General features: G+C 41.8%; 1 protein-coding gene across 16 annotated transcripts in view; it reads right to left on the reverse strand.

Annotated features, from left to right (window-relative positions):
- The window catches only part of ppfia1 (PTPRF interacting protein alpha 1), a 65,850-nt gene extending 52,433 nt beyond the window's left edge, over positions 1 to 13,417 (reverse strand). For all 16 annotated transcript variants that reach the window (XM_042484958.1, XM_042485029.1, XM_042485020.1 and 13 more), the window contains exons 1-2: positions 12,366 to 13,417; positions 8,657 to 8,926 (exon numbers count right to left, since the gene is read on the reverse strand). In XM_042484958.1, the coding sequence (XP_042340892.1) occupies positions 8,657 to 8,926 (270 nt within the window). In that variant the 5' untranslated portion in view covers positions 12,366 to 13,417. The remainder of the gene's footprint in view (positions 1 to 8,656; positions 8,927 to 12,365) is intronic.
- Between the last annotated feature and the right edge of the window lie 13,349 nt (positions 13,418 to 26,766).

A 26,766-nucleotide genomic window follows, 5' to 3' on the forward strand; every position in this document is an offset into this window, starting at 1 on the left:
TATTTTTAAAGCTTGTATGGGAGAATAGCCTTCACTCTCCCATCTTGTGTCACTTTCCTTTAAGTTACTAATTCTGCTCTCATTTGGCAAAAGGCAACACTTGCACTCTGTCACTTTCATGTCACTGAGCGGAATAAGTCAGTCTTTGTCTCTCCGTCTTACCACTGTGCACTCTCAATTCAAGCCATTGTATCACTGACTGGAATATAGTGTTTGTCACTGAGGTCGATTCACCCCTTCAAAATACAGACCAAAATATCAAAAACTGCCAAGTCGCAGTCATTATTTAGTTTTTAACAAAATAGCAAGACTGAAATTGGGATTTTTGCTATACAAAGAGTCTCTTATTTTGCAATATACACCAAATATCTGCCAAACTACACCCTTAATACTGAGGTCGCAACCTGTATTTTTTCCCTCTTTTGCTTGCTGCCGCACGCAACAGGTCAGTCACTTACATAGAAGTACACAATCCTGATAGATTAGTTTATATTTTGAATGTTGTCCAGTTGTGCACCTCCTGGTTGTGGAGAAAAGATAACATTACCAACACCATGAAAACTTTCCATAGGCGGCACGGATGTGATTTTTTTACAACTTGTTATGAGTGCGACCCACCGCAGAAGGTAAATAATTGTTATTGTCATGCCTTCCCATTATTATTGTTTAGAAAGCGCTGCCATGGTTATGTTTTATGTCACAATAGAGGCCGATGCTGTTGTGCTACATGTCAGTCCCATCCCGCCTCTATTCAGTGCTGTCCAAAGTCACATATTTGGATCTGTGTAAAAATCAAAGTGAGCATAAAGAAGGGACTCTGCAGCAGTCACTGTGTAAAAAGAGCTTTGTTGTCCTAAAAAGGCTGCGGCATGTGATAGGCAGTGATTCACCAGTCCCGACTTCAGTCAGGACTTTATTTCATAACCGTGAGACCAGAACTGAGATAAGATCTGACCAAGGTAAGTGGCCACAGGATCCTCTGAGTGAAGTAAGCCACTGTACATCAAGTAGCACGTCTCAGTTCTATACAGACAGGCAGTTAAACTATGCAGCCACTGACACAGGATGTCCCGTTATCTCACACATCCCCCTATCACTACCTAAAAGTAACCCGTGATATTAGGGGAGAGGGATATCAGTGGATTTTTATTTAGTTTATGTGAGATAAAAGTGTGAGATAAATGTTTTTTTAGATAAATGTTTCCACTTATGATTACACCCAAAGGCAGTACCCCTCACCAGACATCACATTAACACAATGAAAACAACACATGGAACAGCCATTGACACAACAATGCCCTCCACAAAAAGTTAAAAATGTTATTCATATGCAAAGGCAGTTCCATCATCTCACTTGCACTGAATCTGACTACTAACTGACAGTCAATGGACATTTTGTCTGAGTGATGACGCCATCTCTTATGATTTTGGTTGGCACTTTTCTTGACATTTACTTTTTCTGCGAGGCGAGGGGGAGGAGAGGACAGTTGCCCAGAGTGCTGTGAGACATTTGCCAGACATTTGGCTGGAGAAACATATATGGTAAACATATGAATGAAGCAACATCAAGCACATAGCCTAACTACTACCACCTCTTTCTCTTTTACTGCTTCAACAATCTTCATGGAAGTTGTAGAAAACAGCAGGAAATTCACAGCCAGCACACACAAACACATATGCAGAGAAGCCCACTTCAAGCAAAACTTTAAAAAGCCTTGGCTAACTCAGAAGCAGCGAAACTGACTTTGACGCAACATGTGGGCCCTAAAATTGGACAACTAAAGAAATCTGTGTGTGAATACAGTGAAAACTGGTGTCAATAAGCTATTCACGAGATGACGTGACTTTGGGAGCTTCTGACCAACTTGCCCTACACACACTGTATAAAAAAAACAAAAAAAACAGTACCATCAGACAGGGCACCGCTGGAGTTTGAAAAAGCTGTTGACATGTGAGCAAGCGGCCCTGGAATGTTTGTGCATTCCAGTGGAAGGGTACTCTCACCAGGAGGGAGGAAACAAAAGAGAAATTTGCACCTCCCCTTTACCTACCCTACAGCCCGAGGACCTGGAAGATGGCACCGATTTCATTCCTCTTAAGGTTACATACATTGTGTCTCAATGTAATCATCAGGCTGACTGTTCCAGCTGGTTACCCTTGACTTTACACATTTTCCAATCATATGTTTGATTAAAGCTTCTCCAAAAGTGAGTCTGATATGTGAATGCATTCATTCATCTTCATTAATAAGGGATAAAAACAAGAGGGCAAAGCTGGCAGAGCAAGAGCTTCCCAAGCAATAGACAGCTAAAATATCCAGTATACGCTTTTTATAGTAGCTTTGAGTGACAACTTCAAATAACTCAAGAAATATTTAAAGCTGCCCTCTGTAAGGGTTTTGCTGAAAATTCGATCATTGTAAATAATAAAAGCAGACATGTAATTGAAGACTATGTAATTAAGTAATCAGTGTAAATAAGGGAAAACACCCAAAGAGGAGTTTTGGTGTAGATGCAGAAGTTTGCAAGCAAAGTGCACTGAAAACAAAAGAATGTTGACCAGTGCATGAACACCAGATAAAAGCATATGAAGTGCTTCTATTTTCTGGATTTTCTTGCGTTTCAGATACAAATCCGAGAAGGCTTGGCAGATAGCCAGATGATCAGCTGACACAATCACAGCAGTGTGCATCCACATATCCAAACACACACAGACATTCACACATAACTCTGTTGCTTTAGTCTGATGGAGGCCTAAAATACTTGTATGAAGACAAGATGATCACCTACTGGCATCAAAACTAGGTTTGTGTTATGTTAAGATTAATTTCAAACATGCTAGTGCATTACTTTTCTTCTACTTTTTTTTTTAATCTCAGGCTTACACCTGGAGGGAACCATGCACTTGGTCCTACGAGTGTGTGTCAATATTTCTAACTGCATGCTCAAAAAGCTCTTGTGGTTGTGGTGATTGGCATTTGTCAAAAAAATTGTTTTAATTGCTGTTTTGTGTGGTCAATGACTGCTGACTCTCAACTGGCTGTTAGGGCTACAAGTTTCTCAGAAACTGGCTCAGGTAAAAACAACAAGCCATATTGTCTGTTGCCATATTGCCACATTTTGGCCTTCGCCATAGCCAAAAAACTGACACCCATAAATAAGTTTGGTCTCCTTTTGTAGTCCAGCATCTGTATATAAATACTCCTATGTTGGGTGGGACTGTATTTAAGTTAGTCACTAATATCTTAATGTTTCTTGAATCTGTTCTTAGGAAAGGTCCTAAGAAAAGTCTACATGTGTTACTGCTACTGATGGCAAAGGGTCCTCACAGTGTCTGGATGTTTTCACTGGTGTAGTTTTCCTAGCTGTACAACACGGAGCTGTGAAGAAAGATCTTGGCATCCCACAAGTGTATTCAACATCAGTTCTTACCATCTAATGTTTAACACTCCACAAAGTGTGGACACTACCAGTTACAGCACAGTGAGATATGCTCAGCATTCTGTATGCAGTGGTCCCTCACACCTCTCTGCTTTCAGCACGCTGACATATCATTTATCACATATTGAGCTATGATCACTCACAGTCTACACGCATCAATGTCCCCCTAACTCCTTTATTAAACTGTCAAACAAACACGGAAAAAAACAACTAACAAAAACTACAACACTTAACTAATCACTAACCTCTTGTGTATCATTCAAAACTGGAAACCTAATCCCTTTGTTTTAAATATTAGACCACAGAGGGTAAAAACATGAGTCCTGCAAGCAGATGGACAAACTCGGGATCACAATGCCTCCACATTATGTTATGCAAACAGCAGAAATAGAAGCAGAGCTATGCATTCCAATTACTAAAAGGGGCTTATTGCATATCAGTTTTCACAGTAGAGCTGAAAGTAATTTGGAAGAAAAAAATATTGTGTTTTGCAATATTCACTGCAATGATGTAACACCAGTAGCTTATCTATTTTCCCTTTGTGACAAAAGTAGTTTCTCTTAGTATTTTCTTTTCAAATTTTCTTTTATTTTCTTAACTAATTTTGATGCAAAAACACGCAAGACGTAACTCAGTCCGCTCTGAGAATGATTTTGATTCATTGTTATTTATTGGACTACTCATGAAAAATGAACTCCGCTAGTTTCAATTTCCTGTCAAACAGTAACATGGCTTATAACATGCCATGATGGTAGGATTGGGTCAATGTAAAAATGTTCAAACCTGACTGTTGAGGTCGAGTCACAGTTTTTGAGTCACGGTTTTCGGGTCCGTTTAGCAGACATTTAACACTCCAGAAATACTGTACATTAGCATAAGATAGCATAACAATCCCCCATTTACAGTATTTAAAAAAACAGTTATTCTGCAAGGATATGTCACGTAGTTAAGCAAAACCTTAAAAAATGAGGCAGTTTGGCATTAGGCACATCACTGTGACAGTCTTAGGTTAAAGCTAGGTGAGATTTTCGTACAGCAAGAGGGGAGACGATTCTGATTTTAACATGTATTTCATTTTTTTGTCGGAAAAAGTTTACAAGTGTTTACCTCAAACAAATTATAGCTTAGGACATAAACATGTCTTTGTTAAATCTTGATTAAAAGAATAGGTTTTCTTGTCACTAAAATACAGTATTACTGCCACCTGTAGGACCTTTTGAGCATGCTTGAATCCCCAGGAGTCAGATTACCTGATTTATTGAGGCTGCTTTCTTGGCTGCGAGATTAACAGCGTGTGCAGAGCACCCAATCTGTGGCTCATAGTACGCCTGTTGCATTGACTCCATTTACCATGTTTTTTTGTGTTGTCTGCATTAACAGGGATTGTGCTATTGCCTATCTCAGGTTTCCATTCTGTCATTGCTTGTGTCAGTGCTACAGAGAGATGTTCACCTGTATGGCTCTCATAAAGGGAGTGGGTGTGCAAAATTGAGCTTTTCATCTCCCACTCTGAAGTAATGTAATGGTCTCTCTCAGTTAGGCAACATCAGTAGCTCTGGAGGTCCATCCATCAGTGGTAAGGGCTTCATAAGGTGTGTCAGACATCTCTGTCTCTTTGTTAAGTTCGGGGAATTATCATGTTGCTGAAGTGTCAGCAGGAGGGGACATTATACTGCGGCTCAATGCTTTGATCATATGCTGAAATCTGGCTTCCTCTACCATGGCATAAGGCTGCATGTCTTTAGCTATGAAACCCTCCAATGCTTTCATTATGGCTTTTGCCCTGTCTGACTTTTCACTGAGAGACTGTTTAAAAGCTGCGGACCCTCAATACTTCACCACTCCGCCTCTGTGCCAAATTATAAAAAAGAAACTTCATGGTGTTATGGCCTAAAGTGTTTTTGGCATATGTACTGAACTGAACAATGAACACGGTCCGAACCGTGATAAGCAAACCAAACAGGACAGGTTTTTTTCATGACCCGTTCAATCCCAACTAGTGTCATACAGTGTGTGTGTAATTATTACTGAGCTGAGGCAGCCAGTGTCAGCAGCATAAAAGAGATCGATTATCAGCAGAGAGAAGAGGGAGGAAGAGCTGCTTTTTTGTGTACCTTTTGGGCTGATGAAAGAAGTCATGGTTAGTCTCTTAAAAAGACTCAAACTGCACTAATATGGCAACATTTTGGATATGAAGCCAATGAAAGAGCTGTCCTCACTGACTGCAAGCGCCGTTGTGAGCTGAATTGTTGGACAATATGTTTCTATTTATATCTGAAGCTTGCTTTGAAAGTGCCGAATGGATGAGGACATTTCACTACAAATACTTAAACACAGAATCAGCTGGCTGTAGGGAGATTACCAGGAAGCTGAATATTTTTGCTGTGGTAGATGACCATTGCTAAAAACAAGCTATGCTAATGTTATTTGCTGTTGGCTAACTTTTGGTAAATATCACAATATTAAACATATTTTTCATTTAAAAAGTAACACTACAGAAGCAGGAAGATATCAAGTAGGTTACTCACCTGTCTTTTAAGAGTTTTTGTCTCCATTCTGATCTCAAGCACATAGCTGATAGCTACGTGGTTCATTTACAGAAGTAACACGTGCATATTTCATGGTTTCAGTGTGGACACAGAGCACAGATTGTCTATCACATGATGCTACATGATAGACAATCAGTTTTTGGGACACTGTCATTATGTTGGAAACTTGGTAAAATTCGGTAAAGCGGTCTTGTGTTTTGCTTAATATCAAATCAGTTTGGAAATTTACATTGGCTCTACCCTACTGCATACCAAACCTTCCACTGGTGTCCTTATTACACAGAAATACAGTATTAAATATCACTGGCAATCATCATGAATGGTTCGCAAGCTCTTCATTTAAACAAAATTCATTCATTCATTCATTTTCCGTAACCGATTGTCCTAATGAACTAATTAATTTGAAAGCACTTGAGTCTTCTGCCTGTATAAGAATAACAAAATAACAGGGAGGAGTGCTCCACTGTGGTGTTATTAATGCCAAACAGACAGAATTTTTGAGGTGAAACAGACTTTTAGAGTTATTTTCAGTTATTTTCTTCACATTTGTCTTGCAAATGGTATTATTTAGACATTAAATTAAAACATGCTTGCAACTGCTGCCTTTTGTGACGGTAAATTATTGAAATCAGATAGGCTTACTCTAGCATGTCTGTGGTACTGTCCAGGTGCTGCACTGCCCTCTGGGTTGCCTCAACATAAGGTATTCAGTAACATTTAGATTATCAATTATTGACATTTGTAAACTGATGACGAATCGTCCACATCCACATTGCAACGTATCCAAGAATCGATTTTTCCCCTTACCCCTACAGCACAGCAAGGAGCCATTGAGGTGAGCAGCAGCAGAAAGCAGCTGGATGAGAAGTCTGCCACTGCGCTGCTCTCAGTCTGCTCTCATGGATCTATCGATCAGCTGTGTGATCAGCCAGGTGTGATATTTGTTTGTATTAGGCCCACTTTTTGCCAGTTTCTGAAAATAGTAAAATGAATCTCTTGGGCTCAATTACTTTGGTTCGGACAGGAATGTGTGGCACGAGCTACACTCTAGTATCTAAATGCGCACGCCTGGTGCACAGTCTGTATTCAGATACGTTTCATAAAAACAAAACAAAAACTATTTTTGTGCATTTTTAGTATTTACTCTCTAACCAGCTGCTGTTATGTTGTTCCGTCAAAAAGGCAGACATGGCCCCCAGTCCTCTGTGGATATTATGCGCATCTGTGGGGGCTCTAAATGGGGAGAAATAGGGGAGAGAAGGGACGCCAGGAGGACAACGGGAAAGGGCAGGGAAAAACAGGGGTGTCCCGGGAAAATCGGGAGGGTCGAGATTTTCGTTTTAAAAATCACCCTGAACCACAAATTCGAATTAATTGATAAAATCGATTAGGGCTTGGGTGACGCATCGATGTAATCAATTACATGAATACGTCGATTCATGTAACGTGCGTCGACGTGTTGCACTGTTTCACATAGTGCGCATAATGAGAGCGTGAGCAACGCCGGGCGTATTTTTTGTTTTGGCGCTTGTGTATCAAGTTAGAGCGTGCACACTGTTCGCCTGTCAGCGCTTGTCAGGCGTGTCTGAGCTGCGTGTCAGCTGCAGCACATCTAGAGAAACAGTGGCTCGCCATTTTTTTACGCGTGACGCTCGCATTTGTTGACTGTATACCACTTTATACTGCAGTTTAAAGTCTCTGTCACAGAGATGAGGAAATACAAATATGTTTGTTTTACCTCAACTTCCTTGCTTCCCTTTCAAAACGAAAGCTATCTGACTGCGTCTCTGTGAACAGAATGCTATCAGTTGGTGATACAATGTATTTTATTTTGAAACATTTACAGAATAGGGTTGTCAGCTGTGCAGGAGCTTGTATAACTTCATAAATGAGAGGAATGTGTGCATATAAATATGAAAATACAGCACTCATATCAGCAGCCTTAAGGCCCAGTTATGGCCTTTTTTGATGCAGAAAAAATGGACCAGTTACAATTATTTATGTTAGAGAAAACTTTTAGTGTTATTCAAATTGCACTAATTTTACTAAAAGATGTTTTGTTGGACTGCTAGATTTGAGGTTTGTTACTGTAACAAAGACTAACTGATTTGTTAAGTTACTTGAATTTTAAGTTGTTTTATTTATTTTGCTGTTGGATTGCTAAATGTAGATTGCACTACTTTCCTTTTACTTGAGTGGAACAAACTCCTGCATTAATTTTATGAAAGAGACTTTATATCAGACTGAAAAATACAGATTATCAGTTAAGACTGGGCTATTTTTTGTTGGGGAATAACGCCCTGCAGAGTATGACAAGTTTTAAAATGTTATTTTCAGTAAAGTTGTTATATTTATTGAGTAATAAAAAAATAATAGTTAGATCAATTTAAAAATAATCTATAGATTAATCAATTAATTAAAAAAAAAACAATAGATTAATCAATTAATCAAAAAAATAATCAATAAAAAAATTGTCAGGTGCAGCCCTAAAATCACCCAGCCCTAGTCTTGACCTTAACAAGGCGAGACTGTGGGACAGATTAGCCTGGGGCGGCTGCTGCAGCTGACAAACCTCCATCATCTCACAGTACTCATCATTATCATTAAACTCTACTCTCTGCAAAGTCGTGAAAAATGAAAAAATGAAAAATGGTTTCTCTCACTTACCTGTGGCAAAGCAGTGTTAAGTTGTCTCTGCAGTGAGTCCCTTTCATGGCTAACTTCATGCAGTTTGCCCTGAGTCAGGCCCAGATTCTCCTGCGTCTCTCTCAGAGTCTCAAGAAGACGATCCCTTTCCTCCAGCATGGACACCATCAGCGACTCAAAGTGACCCTCTGAGTCTGACTGCAGCGGGGAGCCAGAGCCTCGATGACCATTGCCACCTCCCCCGCCGGGCCCTTCAGCCTCGCTGATGGTGGGCATCACCTCGCACATCATCTACAACCGAGGTTTGGTCAGGACAGAGTGGGGACAAAGGAGACAACAGAAGATGAAACAGTCTGAAGTTAGAATGAGGATGAGAACTGTAAGGGGGAAAGGATATGAAAAAGTATAAAACTGTCAGCACAGGCAGGTGATAAACTGAAACATTTTAGTATTAAGACAGTGGGAATGTTGACACTCTTTACAGTCAGTATGGGATTCAATAGACAGAATTTGGATTTTTAATTCTTTCTCCTCCTCAAAAACTATGCCAATATACACCCAAAAAGCATTTACTAAATGTGAAAAAAAAAACAATTATTAACCAATAATTTTGTTGGAAAAAGTCCAGATATTCTTGCCTAAAAATGATCAGTGTAATCAATTATATAACTTAACAGGCAATGCAAAACACTAGGGCTAAGTTGTAAATTTAAGTGGCTTTAAATCTAGTGTGGAAAGCTCTAAAACACCTAAAAGATTTCTATTAGGCTGTTTTAGTAAATGAGGTGAATCATGACTTTCACTAATGAAAGGGAATCTGTGAAACATTAGATCAACCACTGAAATTCCCAATAAAGCACAGCATATGCAGGTCTTCACCCTTAGGTGTCTTTCCTATGTTTGCATTTCTGATTTTGTATTTTTTTTTAAACTTGTGTCATGCACTGTTGCAAAAGAGTGTTGTCTTTTTTTCTTCCTGTTTTGCAATAACATGGTCTGTAAACAAATGACACTACAAAGAGTAAAGGTGTAAAGGTGAATCCTGTCCAATCTCTTGCTATGATTCCCTGTAATGTCTAACTTTGTAGTTTTGATATTCAACCCCAAGTAACGTTATTAAAACAGAATGCAATGTTTTGCAAATCCTTGACCTATATTCAAATAAATACTTAACAAAGGCAAGATATTAATGTTCAAATTTATAGCAGTACCCGCACTTGTTTACTACATAGCCATGCTGTTTTAACACATCCAGAATGTGTCTCACTGAGTATATTTACATGCACAATATAGTCCAGTTTTTGCCGTTATTCCTAAAAAGACATGATCCCTACTAAGCTGTTTACATGACGAATCCAAATTAATATTCCACCAACAGTCCCATTTACTCAAGCACTTTCACAAAGTAGTGAACCTCATACCATCCTTACCTGCGAACAACTGAACCTTTCCAGGATGCCCCTTTCACAGCCATTAAAAATATTTTCTTTTTACTGTATTCAATTGAATATAGGTCGAAAGAGGCTTTAAAAATGATTGCATTCTGTTTTTATTTAGATTTTACACATCATTCCAACTTTTTATAGATCTGGGTTATGTCATACAGAAAAAAATGCATCCTTGTATATTTTCAAGCGCTGTCATCAAAACCTTAGCCATAGTTTACCTAAGAAAAAACTTAAGAGTACAATGTTGTATTGACAACATTGCTAAGCATTTTGATCTTGTTGGTAAACAATGACACAACAACTTGTCATTTTGATGGCTTTGACATAAGCACAGAAATAAATATACTTTTTGTATTTGAGAGATAAAGTAAAAATTTAAAGCAACTTATAGACTTTTGCTGGTAATTCTGTGGTTGTTGGTATGAATTGTTTTCAGAAATGCATTTACTGTTTTGCAAATGTTACAGATGATTAAAGAAAAGTACCATACAAATTGAAAATAAGTTTAATCAGCATACTCTGTAGACACCAGAGCATCGGCCATCACAGAAGTTTAATAAGGAATATAAGATTACTTTCCCTGGGTGAACAGTGAAGTACATTAGCCCATTAATGTTCAGAAAGGAACAGAGAGCCTTATATCAATTACAGGCAGCTAAGAAAGGTGTGTTGTCTGACGCTTGTTAAGATATGCTGCATCTAACAACAGCTGGGCAGGAAGGTCTGGAGAATTAGAGCCACTCTCCACACCAAGGAGCTTAAGTCCTGTAGACAGACTGCTAGACAAAAAGCCAAGAATCATGTGAACTGGATTTAACATACCTACAAGGAACAACAACCTGCAAATTGGAACAAGTGGAGTAGGAAGCCAGAGCTACGGCTTCATCTTATTCTTTGCATCACCTGGGATGCCAAAAGCCATGTGCTTTCAGAAACCCATATTTTGTTCAGTGCACTAACAATCAACTGTATCTTCCAAAAATTGTGTTCAAGAGCTGTTGGACCATACGTGTTACATGGGAATTAACCAAACAAAAATCAACCTGCCACCTTTAACTCCAAATAAAATTTGCATGTTTCAGGTGATACACACCATTTCTAGTGGAAGGAGCCAAACTTAACCTAATTTATCAGGAGCATAATATAAAACCAACACTCCATATCGAGGTCAAGCCACTCAGGCTCAGCGATGTTTATGAGGGGGAGGGTCACTCTACAGCCATGGAGAGGAGTGACAGATGGTGCATCCAGTGGAAGATTGCACAGACATCACAGACATCAAAAAGTAAAGATGACAACCCAAGATCTAGAAGCAGGACACCTGAATAGCCTTAATCATAAAACATTCTTTGACAGGAGTATTTCCTCATGTGAGACAAAGATTACAAGACAGGACAGAATACTGAGGGCACCAACATTTGTTACTCACTTTACCCTTTGGAACCTGAGCAAACTGGCTTGCTTTCTTAAAAAAAAAAAAAAGAAAGAAAGAATATATAAAATATAAATATATATAATATATATATATATATATATATATATATATATATATATATATATATATATATATATATATATATATAATCAACGTAAGTGCAGAAATAACCCAGAAACCCAGAAACTTGCAAGAAATTTGTAAAAGCTACCTGAACATTAGTATAAATAAACAAACAAACAAACAAAAAAGAATATTTTAAAAAACGAACAAGGCAAACAAGACTTGGAAAAAGTGCTTGACATTATATCAATTCTGTAACATATTTTTAAATATGCAATTGTGATCATTATATGTTGTTTTTTTCTTTAACTTTCTAAATCTAAACATTTCTTGCAATTTTTTTTTTTTCTTCTTTTTTTTTTTTTACAAGTTGCTCGTTTCCTTTTTCTCCCATGTTTTTGAGAGAAATCAGATTAGTTTGCTCAGGATTCAATGGTGTAAATACTTATGGAAGGTATCTGAACGCAGCACAAGAAAAGCGATGTCGCTTAAGGCTTTAAAGGGTTAACTTTAAATGTAATTTCTGCAGTTGTCATTGCATTTGCAAATTAACTTTAGATTAGTCTGACCTAGTAACATTCTGCAAAAACAGTTTCTGTAAAGGAAAATAAAGTATGGTCTTTGAGCAACGTAAGTCATAACAAGAGCAAAGTTACAAGTACAGTTAAATCAGTGTTATTCACTATGATGCAGTCAACACGTGAAAATGTGATCGGTCACTTCTAACGAAACACTATAGCGTATGCCTAAATCTGTTTGATAGTAACGTGTGACTGTGTCTTACCTTTGCAGAATGGCGTTATTCCAAATGACTTTGTAATGCACGTTATTTTGTTCTGCACAGTAAACGTCAACGAAGTCCAGGTACTCCAATTGTATGTTGCAACCTTGTCAAACTTCACAAATATCCAGAGTCATTCAGATAAAAAGAAATTCCAAGCAGGGGTTAAGGATGCATTAAGGCTGTGGAAAGGATCCTCTAGGTGAAAAAGGGGATAATTTCCTAAAGGCCTCAAAGCGAAACCCACATGAAGTGAGCAGGGGGCAGTATTCCAAGTTTGGCCGGCTAACTTAACGTTAGCAAGCTAGCATTAAGTACGCTGGTGATTCGATGATTGCATATCTAGATTTGGAAGTAAAGTATCTTATCTTTGTTTGTCAAAACAATCGCCGATCCTCGAAAATACAGTTTAATTTACCGACGATAACATTTCACAACAGGTAGACATGTAATGGTACAGTTAGGTGACGTGGAAACAGTGGTAGCCCTGCTAGCGTTGGCTAATTTGAAGCAGAATTTTTTGGCTTGAAGTCAGTTTAAAGTAGACGGCTAGCACCGTAAGCTACTAGCCAGCTAGATAGCTAACGCTTGCTAGTTTCATATACTAACTTAGCAAAGATAACGTCAGGTAGTTGTCTAAAGATACGCTCTTTTCCATATAAAAATAGACAATATGCTACAAAATAGCATTGCTATTTATCTTACATTGTCGAAAATACTGTAAAGACTTTAAAATTCCTGAAAAAAGATTAGCTCTTCAAAGCTCTACTGAAATGATTAATCTACCAAGTTAGCATCAGCTAACGTTAGCTTCCCGTCGATTCGGTGAAGTCGCGTCACCACATCTCGAAAACTTCCAGCTAACATTGAACGTTAGCGACGTTTTGATCCGTTTGGAAAATCCAAACCGCAAATAAAAACTTTATATTCCCCTCGTTTTCGTCCGAGTTTCAGGTATTCTCTCAGTATCTAACCCAAAAGGTCCGTCGGTCCAGGTCCTTCCCTGTCGCCACTGCCTGCCAGCCTCGGCAGTCGGGACAGCCAATGGTGGGCTCTGTGTCTCTAGCACTTCTCATTAGCCCGGCAGGCAGTCTACGGGAGGAGAGCGCTTCCCTGGCTGCCAACAGGAGGAAGGAGAACAGCAGTAGTACTTCGAGTTCCTGTTGTGATCCATGTAATCGGTCAGGTAAAACCATACAGATCAAATTTTAAACAGAAATTAGGATTTTCACGAATTTGAATGTTATAAATGTCCGCTACATCCACGGCCTCTATGCAGTCATATTGAATAAAAATTATGTAGGTGCATAACGTTGTATGACTATTAGGCTACTACCTGGAACTTGCATCTTACAACACTGGCTTAATATCCCTCCAGACCCCAAACTGCCTTTTAAAAGCAGTTTACAGTTGTTTGTAGCACTATTTAACATTAACTTTACTGGGTGTTGCTTTACATCTTGTTAATGATGTCATTCTCTCCCCCTTTTTAATGTTAAATTCTAGGTCCATTTAAGCATTTGGTGCATGTAGCAACTATTACTATCAAGTAAGGGTTATTTTACGTCTTATTTTACATGAACTATGGCATTACATCCCTGTTTGTATGTTCATTCTATGTCTATTTCTCATGTGATGCACTCAGTGCGTGTCATGTTCTCTTAAAGTACTTTGGGCTGCTTTTATTGCTTTTATTGTTATTATTATTATTGTTATTATTATTATTATCAGTAGTAGTAGTAGTAGTAGTAGTTGTAGTAGTAGTAGCTCACTTGACATGTGTTTACATTTATTCACACTATATATATATACATATATACATACATATACACACACACGCACACACATTAAGGCACTGTATGTTTGTATCTTTGTCTTGTATCTTTTACCTTGCTTGTTTGTGCAGGTTGCTGTTTGAACCTTATTTTCATTCTTTGGTTTTGCACCACGGACCAGGACCATGCCTCTCTTATCTCTTTTATGCTTTTGAGGCTATTATATGGCAATTACATACCAATAGTGACAATAAATATAATATAGATAAATAAATATATAAATCAACACACAAAAACCAACCACATGTTGTTGTATATTATGTCTTCTTTATTATTGTATACTTATTGTATTCTAGATATCAATGTACTATATATATATGGGGAATTGATGGGACAAATGTCTTTACAAATAACATATAGCATTATCCTAAAACATCTGAACTTAAACAATAAAATTTGACTGAGTGACCCACATTCAGTTGTTGCAGATGATGAAATTGCTGATGAAACAATACTTTTTGGGGACTCATAATAAAGAGAATAGTTGCGCCATCTTGTGGTATATTAATACAACAAGACTTGTATTTAAAATCCAGAATGTACACTGATGTGCTGTTTTACCAGGGTGATACTCTTTTTCTTACCATTCAAAAGACAGTATGCTCAATTATTGAAAAATGTAATTCTGACATGATTTGAACATTTTTATTCTCGAGTTTAGAAGAAAGGTAGGTAGTATAATGTAATCTGATTATATCTATGTGTGGAAGATATTGATAACACATATTATTTGTAATTATGGGGGAATTCCACAACAAAAAAATGCATTTGTTTGAAGCTTACTTGCTGATTTCAGGATTTGGGGATATGTCAATTTCACTTTTAGCCAACACAAAAAGTCACATAAATAAAGTCAACTATTCAGCATTACTTCATTAAAGTTAATTTCTCAATAATGTGAAGACTTGAAACGTGTAATGGAAATTACACAAAATGTAACAGTCAGCATGTTGGAATATATGTTATAAAAGCCTTTAGAAGTAATTAAGACATTTGAAACAGTTGTGTTAGGGGTAGCATGGACTTACGAACTCAGTATTTCTAAATCCCTGCTTCGAACTCCTGCTGCAATAATTGCTAAAAAAAAAGTCTGAAAATCTGCTTCTCTAAAACAGCTTACAGTCTGTCAGTAATTTACAGTTTTTGATTCATTGCAAAGACAAATTTCTTAAAATTACGCTCCATTTCCCCAAACTCAGTAAACACAAATGTCACCCAAACTCCAAACTTCAATGTCAGAACCAAACTTTCTATTCAAAACCATGTAATGTTACATCTCAATCAAACTTCTCCCTCTGACAACACACACAAGCTATCAGAAACACAGAGTGCATGTTTTTTTGTTACACACTGGAGGGATCAGTTTCAAACACTGCTACCTACATGTTTCCAGTTTACAAAGAAATCATTTGGATTTGTGAAACCACAGCACTATCCAGGACAGAAATTCAGAACAGTACTGTAGTATACTTTATACCTCTTAGAAGTGTTGAGAAGGTTACTCTTGAAATGTAATAGGTTACAGATTGCTAGTTAAAATGTAATAAGTAATTAAATTACTATAATCGATTCCTCAAAGTAATGTAACAAATTACATTTTATTATTCTTCTAACAAATGTCTTTATTTATTTATTCATTTATTCCAGACACGTCAAAATCACATGAACAAAACATTAGAAATACAAACCCACATCCACATATCTTTAACACCAAAGAAATTGGAATATATATATACATATACACATACATACATATAAAAATATTTACATATACACATAATCATGTACATTCACATATATACACATACACATATGTTTAAGCATATACATACACCAATTTTAAGTGATTTTTATCCCTTTTCCTTCCTTTTTTCTTCCTCTTTTCTTTTGTAAATAGACATTTACAAAATAAATAAATATTTTCCCAAGTTTTACAGCCTGTCCATATATCCCTACTACACACATACAATATACATACACACATATGAATAGACATACTACACATAAGCCCATTTTAACATGTATGAAAAGGGGTAGGAAGAAGTGTAACTTATTTGATCCTACCCCTTTCCCAGTATTTATTAATTACCATTGATAATCATCCTGATTCCTGTGGGTCTTGTAAATTTATGTGACAGACAACAGATTTTTGTTTTTAGACATTATGTTTACACCTAATCTAATCTAACTATATAATTGATTCTTCATGCCCACATACATATTCATATCATATACACATTCATATCCACATACACAGTGTACCCGGAGAGCAACCAGCCCACCCCCCCCCCCCCACCAAGCTGCAGCCCGACCCCGCAACCTCCCGCGTCCAGCCCCCCCACTAGCCCCACCCAGCGCCACTGGCACCCAGCACCCCTGTACCATCATATTTACAGTGTTAAATACACCTGTTGGTGTTCACCTCTGATCTTCATCCCTGTACTTGTTGAAAATAATCAGTCTGAGCCTTTTCTTAAACAGACTTATGCTTGGACAATATTTCAGCTCATCGCTGAGTTTATTCCAAACCTTCACACCACTGACTGAAATGCACATTCTATTCATGGTTGTTCGAACACTCCCCTGTAATTATAACCCCCCTCTCTATCAGTGAAAAGTTTCTGAAAATTATCTGGTAGTTGTTTGTGTCTAGCTTTATACATTAGCAGAGCTGTTTGAAATTCTACCAGATCCTTGAGTTTTAGGAAGCAGGAGTTTATAAATAAAATGTTAGTATGATCGTGGAAACCATTCTGATGGCTCTTTTGTGGAGTGTGCATAATGGTCGGAGTGAGGATTTGTAGGTGTTGCCCCAAACTTCCACGCAGTAATCCAGATATGGCAAAACAAGTGAACAATATAGAATATGTAGAACTTTGTAATTCAAGAAATATTTTGCTTTGTTGAGGACTGAAATACTTCTGGATAGTTTGGTTTGAACATGTTTTATGTGAGGTTTCCAACAAATCTTGTGGTCCATCATCACACCCAGAAACTTTATTTCTTCAACTCTCTCCACATTAACACCCTCTATCATAATTTTTAAGTCACCATTACCCTTATGATTTCCAAACACTATAAACTTTGTTTTGTCTAAATTTAATGATAGCTTATTTGTATCAAACCACTTTTTTAATTTATTCAATTCAGAGGTTATTTCCTCCATGAGCTGCTGTTAATTCTCCCCTGTACAGAAAATATTTGTATCGTCAGCAAACAAAACAATTTGTAGTAAATTTATAACTTTACCTATGTCATTTAAGTATAGAATAAAGAGTGTAGGTCCCAACACTGACCCCTGGGGGACACCACAAACAATGTCCAAACATGATGACTGAAAGTCACCGTTTTTCACAAATTGTTGCCTGTTGCTTAAATAACTTTTCATCCAATGTAAAACCATCCCCCTAATACCATAACGCCCCAACTTCTTGATTAATATATCGTGATTTATTGTATCAAATGCTTTTTTTAGATCAATGAATGCATATTTCTTTATGTCTATGGAGCTGGGTATTTCTTCTATTAATTCGAGGACTGGCAATGATGTGGATCCTTTTGATCTGAATCCATATTGGCTTTCAGAAAACAATTTGTGCTTATTAACAAATCTGTCCAATCTCTTAATAATTTAGTAATATAATATAATATTTTAGAAACTGTGGGAGTAATAGAACAGGCCTGTAATTTGAGAAGTGGTGTCTGTCCCCAGTTTTATATAGTGGGATGACTTTTGCAGTTTTCATTTTTTTTTAAATTTACCAGTTTGGAATGACAGATTACAGATGTAGGTCAGTGGTTGAATTATTGCTTCAATAACCTTTTTGACTGTCGTCATATCTATGTCATCACAGTCAGTTGACATCTTGTTTTTACACATATTGACAATATCTATGATCTCTCTCTCCTCCACTGCTGTGAGGAACAACTAGTTTGGATTTCTACCTATTAATGTCTCCACCCATCAGCTGTTCCAGGATCAGGAATTTTTTCTGCCAGCTTTGATCCAACATTTACAAAATACTTATGAAAGTTATTTACCACGTCATTCATATCATCCATGTTTTCCTCATTATTAACAAAATATTGTGGATAATTAAATTGTCTATAACTTTTTAAAATAATATTGTTCAAAGCATTCCAAATACCTTTAATGTTATTCTTATTGCTATGTAATAATTTGCTATAATATTCTTGTTTGGATATCCGTAGAATAGTTATCAGTTTATTTTTATATTTTTTATTTTTTATTCTCAGCTTCTACAGTTCTATACTTAAGAAATTCTCTATAGAGTGTGTTCTTTTTTTTGCAGGCATTTTGCAATCCCTTTGTGATCCATGCTGTGTCAGAATATTTATTTCTATTAATGTATTTTTTTATTGGACAATTTCTATCATATAATGATTTGAAGATATACAAAAAAGTTTCGTATGCTCTATCAATATTACCATCCCTTAATACTGACTCCCAGTTCTGTGCCAAGAGTTCTTCTTGAAATGCCTCCTCTGTCTTCACTCTTTTAAACCTTTGTCCAATATCCTGCTTATCTTTCTTGTAGCAGTTGTCATATGTTACAAAAACTGGTAAATGATCACTGATATCATTAATTAATAATAGACTTATCATATTGTTATCTATTACATTTGTAAATATATTATCTTATCTCTATTAATCTCTATTAATGTGGCACTTTGAACTGTAATTCTATTAGGTCTGGTAATTTTAGGATAAAGGCTCAGACTGTACATTGTATCAATAAATAATTCTGTATGTTTGTGATTATTTGGGTTAAGCAGGTCAATATTAAAATCCCCACAGATAAAGAAGATCTTTTGGGTTTCCTCAAACCATTCCCTAACGATTTCAATATTAGAACCTGGTGTTCTATATATGCCGCTGACAATTACATTCTTTTTTTTTCCATATACATTTCTACTGTTATGCATTCAAATATGTCATCCATCACTTTGGTCATATTTTCTACCACTTTAAACTTTGTTTTTTTGTCCACATACATAGCTACCCTGCCACCAGTCTTCCCCTCTCTGTTTATGTAACAAAATTCATATCCATCCAGTTCAAAATCAGCTCCCTTCTCAGGGCTGATCCACGTGTCAGAGATAGTAATAATACTGAATGGTTGTTCGAACTGGCCTAGACAATCTCTGATATTGTTTAAGTTTGCATACAAGCTCCTACTGTTAAAGTGAATGATAGAGAGTTTATTGTCTGCTCTAACTGTCCTGTTATACTGATCCTCTGAGTAATAGCAGCAGTTATCGATGATGTGATAGTAGAAATTATTTTCTGGGTCGATGTCCTCCTCTATGTCCTGATGTTTGTACTCAGTGTAATTAAATGTTTTCAGTTCTGGTTTTTAACAGTTGACAGCCATCTTAGTTGATGATCTGTCCGCAGCTGTTGATGAATGAGTGTTGGTATCAAGTGTGATCCTGATGGTGAAAAGTTCGTACTGTTCTGTATTTTACCTTAAGTCCCGTCAGTAGTCAGCAGTGGATGAATCTTTATGTTGTGGTTTAGCAGTTTAGCAGTTTAACTTTCTGCTAACATTTAAATCCAACTGTTAACTGGAAGCTTCAAGTCTACAGCAAAAACATCAACACCTCTGGCCTAAGACAAGTCCTTCAGGATGGTCCTTCAAAATAAAAGCACCACGTGTTCTACTTTGATTTATTTAATTATAGCAATCCTTTTTTTAAACTTTACTTTAACACTACTTTATTTAACTTTATACTTTGCGTTATTTACAGTATTTTATAACAATAATAGCCATAATATATTCACTCTGTCATGACTCCTGCATTCTCCTCCTCCCCTTCACTGCCAGTACTTTTCCATTCACCTCACTCTGCTCTGCTCTACCTGCTAGCCACGCCCACTGCTGCAGCCTGCTCTCCCCTCAGCTGCAGCTCATCTCCAATCAGTGCAGTATTTAGGACTCTCCAGTTCACTCACTCTTTGCCAGATTGTTCCTCTGCCATGCATGACTTTCCAGCGTTCCTTTGCCAGATTACCTGTTGCCGACTCAGCCTGTTCCCGACCAACCCTCCGTGCCTGCCACCCGGTGTACCTACCTGCCTTCTGTCCCTGACCACGTGCTTCGCTTCGGCGTTCTGCAAATCTGACGGCTCCACTGGCAGAGACCTCCCCGCTCGACCACGACGATCCTTCAGCCTGCTCCTCGACGGTACCGTTGCATTCTCGGACTGTTTCCTCGGCTACGGATCCTCTGCCTGTCCCCGACCACGACCCAGCGTTATCCCCGACGACGTTTCCACACGTGTTGTCGGCTCTTCGAGCTACGGGGTTTCCTGCTCTCCAGCCACAGTTGGTTCCAGTTTCGTGTCTTCACCTCGTTGGATTCCCAGAGACATTAATTGGGTAATTCACCCGAAGAACGGACTGAATATTTGTGAGCTGAACTTTATTTGTGTTGGTTATAATAAAGGTTATTACCAACTGACATTAAGTGTTGGCGTACTGCATCTGGGTTCATACACACCCCGTTTCAGTACAATCTGGCCAACAATGGACCCAGCAGACTCTAACACTCTTCAGTCTCGTCTAGCCCGTGTTGAGGGAATGCTCCAGCAACACGAGGCTCAGCTTTCCTCCAACGCGGCTGAGGCTCGTCATTCCGCCTCGGCGTTGGAGCGAGCTTTGACCCTGCTGGCGAACCAGGTTCAACAGATGGCCACCACGTTGACTCAACACGCTGTTCCTGGTTCGAGTCCTGCTCCGACGGCTCCCAACTCGGCGCCACCTCCCAGTTCCGCACCCGAACCCCGGGTGGGGACACCAGAACGCTACGCTGGAGATCCAGAGGGCTGTAATCCGTTTTTGACGAACTGCTCCATCCTGTTTGCTCTGCAGCCACACACATTCGCCACTGAGGGAGCCAAAGTGGCCTTCGCTATCAATCATCTCACTGGCCGCGCACGACTATGGGGAACAGCAGAATGGGAGAGGTACACCAGCCTGTGTTTCGTTTCAAGCCTTCGCCGATGAACTACGGAAAGTGTTTGGTCCCGTGTCCTTGGGTCCTGACGCCTCCGGGGGCCTACTGAGTCAACGCCAAGGAAGTCGGACGGTCGCCGACTTCGCCATCGATTTCAGAACTCAGGCCCGGCAGAGTAACTGGAATTCGGCCGCCCAGTGCGATGCCTTCCTCAACGGGCTAGCACCCTACATCAAAGATGAACTGGTCTCTTTTGAGCTTCCTCATTCTCTCGATGGTGTCATCGAATTGACCACGAGATTGGACAGGCGGATTCAGGCGAGGAGGAAGGAGCAGCGTCTGGAGGGAGGTTCCCACCGGTTTCCAGGTCACCAGCGGGTTCCACCACCCCCTGCAACGCTTCCAGCGGACTCGAGTCTGGGAGGGACGGAGCCTATGCAGGTGAGCCGCACCAGATTATCTGCTGAGGAGCGTGAGAGACGGCGTCGGGGGAAACTCTGCCTGTACTGTGGGCAGGCTGGACATTTCGTTTCCGGCTGCCCAGTAAAAGGGGGGGCTCAGCAGTAGAGAGGGGCATACTGCTGAGCCGATCCCAGAACTCTGCTTCCAGTCTCCGCCCCTTGTTACACGTGCAGCTTCGGTTGGGTGAAAAGACTCACACCCTGGCCACGTTTATTGACTCTGGTGCCGATGTGAACCTGATCGACGAGGAACTGGCTCGTCAGCTGGGATTAACCCTGGTCTCCCTGCCACGTCCCGTTCCGGCAAACGCCCTGGATGGTCATCTCCTGGGTACCGTGACCCATCAGACTACTCCCGTCTCCATGCTCCTGTCCGGCAAACATCATGAGACCATCCAATTCCATGTCCTGAGGTCCCCAGAACTGCCTTTGATCCTCGGATACCCCTGGCTGCGTCGTCACAATCCCCACATTGACTGGTCCACCGGCTCGATTGTGGCATGGAGTCCGTCATGCCAACAGACCTGTCTACAGTGGCAAGATTCGTCTAAGGGGGTCACCCGTTCCTGCACCACTCCAGATCTCTCAGGGGTACCACCCACAGAGTACCACGACTACGGAGAGGTGTTTAACAAAGCCAGGGCCACCTCCCTTCCGCCTCACCGCTCCTACGACTGTGCCATCGACCTTCTTCCTGGAGCGGTCCCTCCTAAGGGTCGGCTCTACTCTCTCTCCGCACCAGAGAGGGAGCATGGACACATACATCAGGGACTCCCTGGCTAGCGGTCTTATCCGGCCGTCCTCATCTCCTGCCGGGGCCGGGTTCTTCTTTGTGGGGAAGAAGGACGGCTCTCTGCGGCCCTGCATCGACTATAGGGGGTTGAACGAGATCACTGTCAAGAATCGTTACCCCCTCCCTCTCATGGCATCAGCATTTGAGCTACTTCAGGGGGCGACCATCTTCACGAAGCTCGATCTGCGTAACGCCTACCACTTGGTGTGCATCCGGGAGGGGGATGAATGGAAGACGGCCTTCAATACCCCCACTGGACACTACGAGTATTTGGTGATGCCTTTCGGGCTCACCAATGCTCCTGCAGTCTTCCAGGCCCTGATTAACGACGTTCTGAGAGACTATCTTAACAAATTTGTGTTTGTCTATCTGGATGACATCCTGATATTTTCCCGGTCCAGACAGGAACACGTCCATCATGTACAGACTGTTTTGCAGCTCCTCCTCAAGAACTCTCTGTATGTTAAGGCGGAGAAGTGTGACTTTCACGCATCCTCAGTCTCCTTCCTTGGCTACATCATCGGTCACAATAGCATGGAGATGGATCCTGCTAAGGTCTCCGCCGTTACACATCATGGCCAGTACCTGATTCCCGCAAGCAGCTGCAACGGTTCCTCGGGTTCACCAATTTCTACAGGAGATTCATCCGGGGTTACAGCACGGTGGTGGCACCCCTCACAGCCCTTACCTCCTCCAAGGTTCGGTTCCGCTGGTCCTCTGAAGCTGACATCGCCTTCGAACACCTCAAGGGGCGCTTCAGCTCTGCTCCCATTCTCCTCATCCCCGATCCTGATGGGCAGTTCGTAGTGGAGGTCGACGCCTCGGATGTGGGAGTGGGAGCAGTCCTCTCACAACGCTCTGGTGAGGATGGGAAGCTGCACCCATGCGCTTTCTTTCTCCCGACGACTGACCCCAGCGGAGCGCAACTACGACATCGGCAACCGTGAACTCCTGGCGGTTAAGTTGGCGCTGGAGGAGTGGCGACACTGGCTGGAGGGTGCCAGGGTTCCATTTCTCGTTTGGACTGATCATAAGAATCTGGAATACATCCGCACTGCCAAGAGACTCAATTCTCGCCAGGCCCGTTGGGCCCTGTTCTTCGCCCGCTTCTCCTTCACCCTCTCATACCGCCCAGGCTCCCGTAACGTCAAGCCTGACGCCCTTTCCCGCCAGTTCCTGGAGGAGGAGGAGGAGGAGTCGCCTCTCCCTGACAACATCCTTCCTGCCTCCCAACTCCTGGGATCCCTCACATGGGAATCGAGGAACGTATCCTGTCGGCCTTGGAACAACAGCCGGGTCCCAGTTCCTGTCCCCAGAACCGGCTGTTCGTCCTGGAGGGGTTCAGATCGGAGGTGCTTCAGTGGGCCCATTCATCTCGCCTCACCTGCCATCCTGGAATTAACCGAACAAGAGAGGTCCTGCAACGACGGTTCTGGTGGCCCACATTGATCACCGACACCAAAGACTTTGTGAACTCCTGTCCGGTCTGTAATCAATGTAAGACCTCTCGCCAGGCTCCTGCTGGTCATCTGCATCCACTTCCCGTTCCTCATCGCCCATGGTCCCACATCGCCCTGGACTTCGTCACCGGTCTGCCACTGTCAGGAGGCAACACCACGATCCTGACAGTGGTAGATCGGTTCAGCAAGATGGCGCACCTGGTGCCCTTATCCAAGCTCCCCTCTGCCAAGGAGACAGCGGGATTGCTCCTCCAGCATGTCATCCGACTGCACGGCATCCCTTCTGATGTGGTCTCCGATCGAGGGCCCCAGTTCGCCTCAGCATTCTGGAGGGAGTTCTGCCGTCTTTTGGGGGCGTCCGCCAGCCTGTCCTCGGGTACCACCCCCAATCCAACGGACAGACTGAGCGGATGAACCAGGAGATGGAGACGGCGCTGCGCTGCATGGCCTCGTCTCACCCCGCCTCCTGGTCATCACAGCTCTTGTGGGTGGAATTTGCCCACAACACCCTTCAGAGCTCTGCCACGGGGCTCTCCCCCTTCCAGTGTGCTTATGGGTACCAGCCTCCTCTGTTTCCTGCCCAAGAGAGGGAGACGGCCTACCCCTCGGTGGAGGACTTTATTCGTCGCTGCCGCCAGACTTGGAACCGAGCCAGGACCACGTTGTTACGGGCCGCGGGTCGCTACTCCTCGGCGGCTAATCGACGCCGATCCCAGGCTCCCCCCTACCGGGTGGGTCAACGGGTTTGGTTGGCCACCAAGGACCTTCCGCTGAGGGTGGACTCCCGCAAGCTGGCTCCCAAGTTCATCGGTCCGTTCCTCATTGAAAAGGTCATCAACCCTGTGGCTGTCCGTCTGACGCTGCCCCGTGCCATGAGAATTCATCCCACGTTCCACGTCTCCAGGATCAAGCCGGTCCGGGAGAGTCCTCTGCAGCCTGCCTCTCAGCCGCCTCCTCCACCTCGGATCATTGACGGGGCCCCGGCTTACACGGTCCGTCGGCTCCTTCGGTCCAGGCGCCGCGGCAGGGGTCTCCAGTACCTCGTGGACTGGGAGGGGTACGGTCCGTAGGAACGGTCCTGGTTCCGGCTCGACAGGTCCTGGACCGCCGCCTCATCAAGGACTTCCATAGGCGACATCCGGATGAGCCGTCCCGTGCTGCTCCTGGTCGTGGGTCGTCCGTTCCTGCCCGTTCTCCGTCTCCTACCCCTGGACCTTCTGGATTGGGGTCCTGCTCCAGGGGTTCCGTGCCGCCGCCGGGGAGGGGTCCTCCTTTTGATTTGATGACGGTGGCGACGACGGTGACGGTGGCGACGACGGTGACGGTGGCGACGACGACGACGACGACGTCGACGAAGTTGCTTCGGCCATGTCCGAGGAGTTTTGACCCTCCTTCCGGGCCCCCCCGCCCGCCCGGCTTCTGTGACTTTGGGTTTGGGACGTCATGGGCCGTCCCTTGGGGGGGGGGGTTCTGTCATGACTCCTGCATTCTCCTCCTCCCCTTCACTGCCAGTACTTTTCCATTCACCTCACTCTGCTCTGCTCTACCTGCTAGCCACGCCCACTGCTGCAGCCTGCTCTCCCCTCAGCTGCAGCTCATCTCCAATCAGTGCAGTATTTAAGACTCTCCAGTTCACTCACTCTTTGCCAGATTGTTCCTCTGCCATGCATGACTTTCCAGCGTTCCTTTGCCAGATTACCTGTTGCCGACTCAGCCTGTTCCCGACCAACCCTCCGTGCCTGCCACCCGGTGTACCTACCTGCCTTCTGTCCCTGACCACGTGCTTCGCTTCGGCGTTCTGCAAATCTGACGGCTCCACTGGCAGAGACCTCCCCGCTCGACCACGACGATCCTTCAGCCTGCTCCTCGACGGTACCGTTGCATTCTCGGACTGTTTCCTCGGCTACGGATCCTCTGCCTGTCCCCGACCACGACCCAGCGTTATCCCCGACGACGTTTCCACACGTGTTGTCGGCTCTTCGAGCTACGGGGTTTCCTGCTCTCCAGCCACAGTTGGTTCCAGTTTCGTGTCTTCACCTCGTTGGATTCCCAGAGACATTAATTGGGTAATTCACCCGAAGAACGGACTGAATATTTGTGAGCTGAACTTTATTTGTGTTGGTTATAATAAAGGTTATTACCAACTGACATTAAGTGTTGGCGTACTGCATCTGGGTTCATACACACCCCGTTTCACACTCTTTATTTCAGACGCTCCCCTCAGGCAGCTGCTTCAGAGTCCCAAAAAAAGAACCTACAAGAACTCATTTATTCCTACTGCAATAGGCATCTTAAACAAGACCAAATAAACACTACTTTTTAACATGTTTTGCACTCATGCTTTTAATAACTTACTGAACTTTTAGTATGTTTTAATGTGCGTCTCATGGATGCGAATGTTACGTTTTTGAGCTTTTAACCAAAGGTGATTTTCTATCACTATGTGATAGAAAATAAAGTTTTCTTGATTCTTAATTCTTGATTGATCTCATCAACATCACACATTACTATGTTTGCACTTGCCAGAAAGCATGGGAAAAAATGCTCTTGTGCCACAGACACATCACTACAAGTGTCTTGGTGGAAATGATGCTTCAGTTCATTGGAAGACCACTGGGTTTGAATTTTCCTCTAACAGATTGCATTACTGGCACTGCATATTCACCAGGCAGTCTGCTGCTCCGCTGTGAAAAGTCTCTGCCTACCTGCAATAGATGGAACCTCTCAGTTACTGACCTTTGGTCGGCCAGTATTGTTGTAAAAACTACACTGAGAGTGCAGAATCACTACATTACATCTATTGGCAAATGACCTGTTTTCCCTTCTGAAAGTACAAACAACCGATGCAGCCATGTCATGGCTGAGGTTGACTGCC

Source organism: Plectropomus leopardus, chromosome 1 (assembly GCF_008729295.1).
Source record: "Plectropomus leopardus isolate mb chromosome 1, YSFRI_Pleo_2.0, whole genome shotgun sequence".
NCBI lineage: Eukaryota > Metazoa > Chordata > Actinopteri > Perciformes > Serranidae > Plectropomus > Plectropomus leopardus.